The 6000-nt window shown below is 30.9% G+C and overlaps 1 protein-coding gene across 1 annotated transcript in view; it reads right to left on the bottom strand.

Moving 5' to 3' along the window:
* LOC105176463 (asparagine synthetase [glutamine-hydrolyzing] 3) overlaps window positions 1-3278 on the bottom strand; it is a gene marked incomplete in the record, with an annotated part of 7427 nt that extends 4149 nt beyond the window's left edge. Inside the window, 4 exon segments of the mRNA XM_011099276.2 lie at window positions 331-472; window positions 667-762; window positions 1598-1736; window positions 2999-3278. Coding sequence (XP_011097578.1) covers window positions 331-472; window positions 667-762; window positions 1598-1736; window positions 2999-3078 — 457 coding nt within the window.

Below are 6000 nucleotides of genomic sequence, written 5' to 3'. Positions count from 1 at the left end.
ATCGCTTCGCTTATAGCTTTCATTTCTGAAGCAAACCAAATGGATCCTGCAGAAAGTGCAGTATTTAGCTGTACAGAAACCACAGAATGAAAGATTAAACTAATTTGCACACTTAAGAGTCAGGATGTCAAATCAATGGATGGGAAACATTTATACAGGATACATAAAGGAAAACAGAGGAGTGCTGACACGCAGCCCTTTCCAACAAGACAGCTGGTAAACATCAGACCAAACTGCATTAAGAACACACTGGGACATGCTAAATAAGCAACTGCAGGAAACCTCTTAAGAATTTGATGAAAATTATTACAGCCCAAAACGTTCACTTACCATCAAGACCCCAGCCAATGTAAAGGGGAGTAATGCCAATGGCATCCCGGGCAGCAATGAAACTATTATCACGGGTGTCAAGAAGCACAAATGAAAACATTCCATCCAACATATTCACAAACTCTTCTCCATATTCCTCATACTGGAACAAAAATTAGTTGTGTCAGAAAAGTATAGGATAAAAAAGCTACTAGCGGAGAATAATTTTACTGTATGCTAAGATTTTTCAATTGAACAACTCTAGGAGACACCTCTTATTCATAGGCTAACTCAAGAGACATCTGTTTTATATAAGTTACTGGAACTTGAACTTCATTACAGTGTTTAAGAACTCACCAGATGAGCGATAACTTCACAATCACTTCCTGTTCTGAACTCATGAGACTTTAGCCTCTCCCTTAGTTCTTTATGGTTATATATTTCCCCATTCACCTAAAAGCACAAAAGAGGGAGGGAGAAAGACTGATCAAATTTAGATCAGAAAAGAATCCATAATAAGGAAGGAGCTACTGGCTATGGAACTTCCAAGGGAATGAACTAACAAACCCCAGCTTCACCACTATTCTTGGCCAACTTTTGATTAATGTTCTACAGTAAGACGCAACATTTTTTGGTAGCAAGACCGTCACCATAAAAATATGCCTTGCGAAATAGTTTTCCAGGTAGGAGGCCTGAGGCCCACAAACATTGGAAATTACAAGTTTGATTGATACGACAATGTTTCAACAGCCATCACATCATATCCTCATTATAAAACAATGTAATAGCCCATAAAAACCAGTATCATGCTTCTCATCTTTTCATTTACATAGAATAAGAGTCTCACTACAATGATATCTGGATTAAAAAAATGTAGAAGTGATGGAGGGGCATCCTGCACTAGTACCATGACTATGGGCAAGATTGTGTACCGCCTTTTGCATAAACATTAGGACAAAGTACATGGAGTACATGTCCTGTTAGGATAGTATTAACATCAGACCTTTTCCCATTTCTTTTCAGGTTACAAAGAAGTGTAGAGAGAATTTTTTTTTCCGAAAGTAACACAATGAACATGAACAAGAGGATAATTTATGGGAAGCACATACAGATGAGAAAAGAGAATGGGGAACTGCAAGTGCACTGCAAGTACTCTACTGCTTTTCTTTTAAAACCCAAGAACATTTGAGCTGTTAGAACTCAAGAATATGGCCAAGCAAGAACAGTTAAAACCACTGCCTATTTCAAGAAACTACTCAAAAATATTTCTGTAAAAGATTTCACCTACAGTGACAACAATTGTTTTGTCTTCATTGTATAGTGGCTGATCTCCTGAGGCAGGATCTACAATAGCTAAGCGTTCATGAGCAAGATAACAATTGTTATGATGGTGCAACCCGCTCCAATCAGGGCCTCTATGCCGCAGCCTGCGGTTTCCAAATGCCAAATGAGTAAGTGTTGTTCATAATAAATGTTATATCTTCATACGGACAGGTAACAAACGTTAACCAACAAAATTCTTGTGCTTCAATTAAAGAGAGTTTCACAGTTCAATAAGTTGATAATAAGAGATATCTAATAATGATACCAACTACAATCATGAATCATGTGTAAGGAAAAGCGATTCTACATGTCCAAGATTAAAAAAAAGGGTTCCGGTATGGGAAGGACATGACATTGATAAGACTGATAGCATCTCTGAAACATTTTGGACACTACAATTTTTTTTAATATCTTTTAAAAATTTAAAAGTTCGTAAAATTAAATGAAGAAATAGTATTATCCTTCTAAAGTCATTCTATCTCATTCTTTTACTTCTATTTTTTCTTAAAAAAAAATATTATGCTCTTTTTTTTCTCAGTGATAACATAATCTATAAATCACATTTCAATAATGTTTAACCCTATAATTGAAACAAATGCCTTTCTCATTATAATTGTATTTTATATTTTATATGTTTTGAACAATCACATATATATATATATGTATGTCAGTATGTGTATACATGTTTATGTTTATACATTTTATATAAGAAATTTATAGGATAGTAGCATACAAACAGCATCATATTCTAAAAGACTTTTAAAAATTACATGTTGTAGTGCCCATAGCGTCCCCTGAACATGTACATGCACCAAAGTCCTTAAGAGAAATGTACATGCAATCTATATTAAATTGGAAAGTATACAGAGATATTTCGATACTGTAGCCCAAATAAACTCAAAGAAAGTAATCAGAACTCGGGGAACAACCGAATCCAACTTATAGGTGGCTTCTGCAATGAAAATAATCAGAATCATAAAGTATAACACGTGTTGAAGATATTTCAAGCACCGTATAACTCATAACATCATCTGAACAAGAAATTTCAACATTCAACCGAATTCTCCAACAAAGTCCATAGTCTTCTCGAGCCATCATAGAGAACTAATAACTAACATTCTTTGGAAACAATTACATTTCCCATTAACTTTTTAAAAATTTTCCCAATACTCAAAATAAAAAACTTCGCCATCATATCTTCCCCCACATTTCGCCTGACAACTAGGTTCAACGAAAACAGGACACAATCAGTTTACCAAAAATTTCCACATAAAAATGAAATTATCAAATCAAAATTCACCGAACAGCACAATGCAACAAAGTCACAACCACAAAATTCAAACAAAACATAAACGAAAATGAACACCTCCTGGAGAGTTCAATAATCCTGGGCCGTTTCCCCTGCGGGTTGTCAGCGATGCCGAGCACAGCGAGAATCCCACACATAGTTTTCCGTGTTGCTTCCTGCTACAACTCCTGCTCTCTCCGTATAAATATATAAATACAAAAAGAAATGTATATCTACGTATACGAATGCCTGCGCTTCGCTCTCTCTGCTTTCCGAAAAGGAGGCGCAAAGATAGAGAGCGAGTAAGAGAGAGAGAGAAAGTTGGGGGGAGGGTGGCTGCTGAATAGTAGACTGGGCATTCAGTTATAAGCCAAGATGGGACGATCTCGGCCGTCCATTTTGAGCGGTTTCCAAAAGATTCCGCTTTGGCTTTGATTTAATTAGGGTTTAAGCGCCGTTAATTGTTTAAGATTCGATTTGTGTGGGGCCCCTCCCCCGGGTCTCGGTTTCCGGGATCTGCTCCTCCTTTTTCCCGTTCCTCGTTTTGGACAAAATTCACATGTTCTGATGTTCCAATTGTTTAAAAAAATAATAATAATTCAATTAATTAATGTTGTTTTTATATTATTGAGATAATTACATCCTCCATTCTTAAAATTTAATATAATTATACATAAATTTTATATGATTTAATTAAATTATATTAATATCTATGAAGTTTATTTTTGTCTAATAAATAAATATTTTCATTTATCAAAATTTATAGAATTTGTAAATTTTAACAATTAAATAAAGAAAAATTCTTGTTTACTTTTAATTGACTTATTATCAATTTATTACAAGTCAAAATAAATATTATTCTGACCAAATTACTTTTATACATCTTTACATGTTAGTGCATGTAACGCGATATATTTTCACCTTTATAAGGATATATCTTCATATGCTAGTGAATTTGAAGCAGTATATATTCGCCCTTATAAGGAAAATTTGGCTAGAAAAATATTTATTTGACATACAATAAATCATATGTAGTAAATCAATTGGGAAAACTATGAATTTTCATTCAATTTGTTTTTTGCTAATATCAGCAAAACTAGTTAAATTTAATTAACAAAAAAATTTATTTATTAAATGAAAGCAAATATTAAGGTTACTATATATAATTTTCTAAACCACAACAAATCAATGTATAATTACGCTAAACATCAGCGAAAGGCGGTATATTTACCCTTTTTTGTTTTCTTGATGTTAGCGTGGTCTCAATTTATTTTTAATTTGAATGAAGTGTAAATTATGCTATGTTATTTTGAATTATATTTAAATTAATGGATTTGAATTTCAACAGATAAATTTTAAAAAAATAATTTTAAATTACTTTATATTAAAGGATTTTGAAATCCCACGAAATATAAGTTAAATCTAAAGATGAAATATTTAAAATTATTTAAATTCAAAATTTATCAAAATAAATTAGAGAATTTGACATCCATAATATTATAGCAGACAATGCAAATGTAGCCTTGGACTATTTAAGTAATATGGTATTAATGATTTAATAGAACTATAGATATTAATGTCATCAATTATTACAGATTATAATTAAGGTCGAATATTGTCATCTCTGATGTGGGTTCAAATATGTGTTTGTGGAATGACACGGACTCTTGATTTGTATGTTAATTCTCACGTAATCATATTTTTGTTACAAAAACTTCCGAGACGAATGATGGGCTCGTTTCCCATTTTTGTAACCACAAAAAAGAATTACATATTATTTATTTCACATACTATTTTTATTAAAATGGACATATATAATATAAAGTTCACATGCAGATAAGATAATAATTAAAATAAAAATAAAATATATAAACCAACAAATTGTATTTAAAAGAAAATCAGCTTAGCACCATTGATACGATAATGAAATTAGTGCATTTGTATTAAAACAATGTTGAGTCACTCTCTATTTAAAAATATATATATAATTATAATTAATTTCTAAAAACTATAAAATTAAATAAATAATGATCATATTTAAAAATTTAATAAAATAATATCATTAACCACAATTTGTAACTGTAATATTTTTTTTTTATTTTTTTATTTTTTGTATAAGAGATTTATAGATGAAGTGAGTGGAAGGACTGGTCCAAGTGAGACGAGGCGGAGGCTCCAGGAAGAGGAGTTTTGGATAGGACTACCACATTAGTTCATGAATAGACCATACAAAGTTCATGCATAGATTTTAATTCTTTCCGAATTTTAACATTCTAATTAATTAATATTCGAGTGTAAGAGGGTGTCTGAGTGCGTTTATAAACTTTTCAAAATATTTTATACCACGTTTGAAATTTTATAAGATGTTAAAAAATATTAGGTGAATTTTCAGCAAACAGACTTATAAAATTAAAAAAATAAGATGTTACGAGAATATAATTTTTTGTTTCAAAAATAATAATAATTAGGAGTTCTCTACTTATTGTTTATATCTTAACAAATTCAATCGAATTTTATCATAATAATTCTAAAATTTATGGTTGCCGATATTTTATAAAATTAATAAACTTATTTTATTTGTGTTCACAAAATTTTGGTGTCTGTAAAAAATAATTACAAGATAAAAAGATATATAGACAAAATAAAACTTGTTCTTGGATGTGAATGTGTGGTCTTATTTGATTTATAGAGCAAACTACGTGATATATTAAAATATGGTATCAAGGCCTTGAGTTTTGAGCTAAGAAAGACGTGAGACACTTGTGGTTGTAGTGTAGGGTTTCATTGTGGCAATCTGTTGCATGTAGCGATTTGTGTTGGTATGTAATGATTTGTTGTGTGGGGAGACCATTAATTTTGAATTTTGAATTTTGAATTAATAATTTATTCTAAAATTTCAATGTCAACTATTAAAAATATCGATAATTAGTCATCGCGGCATGTTGTCCCTGTGTCTATATAATAAATAATCTTTCACATTTTAAAATATATTATAAATAAGAATAAAGTATATAAACCAACAAATCAGATTTTTTTTAAAAAAATACCTTAAAGTAAAATAGCGACACAACAAGCGAATT

This window comes from Sesamum indicum, linkage group LG13 (genome assembly GCF_000512975.1).
Source record: "Sesamum indicum cultivar Zhongzhi No. 13 linkage group LG13, S_indicum_v1.0, whole genome shotgun sequence".
Taxonomy (NCBI): Eukaryota; Viridiplantae; Streptophyta; class Magnoliopsida; order Lamiales; family Pedaliaceae; genus Sesamum; species Sesamum indicum.
The sequence above is the reverse complement of the archived record's forward strand: the minus strand, read 5'-3'. Positions and strand labels throughout refer to the sequence as shown.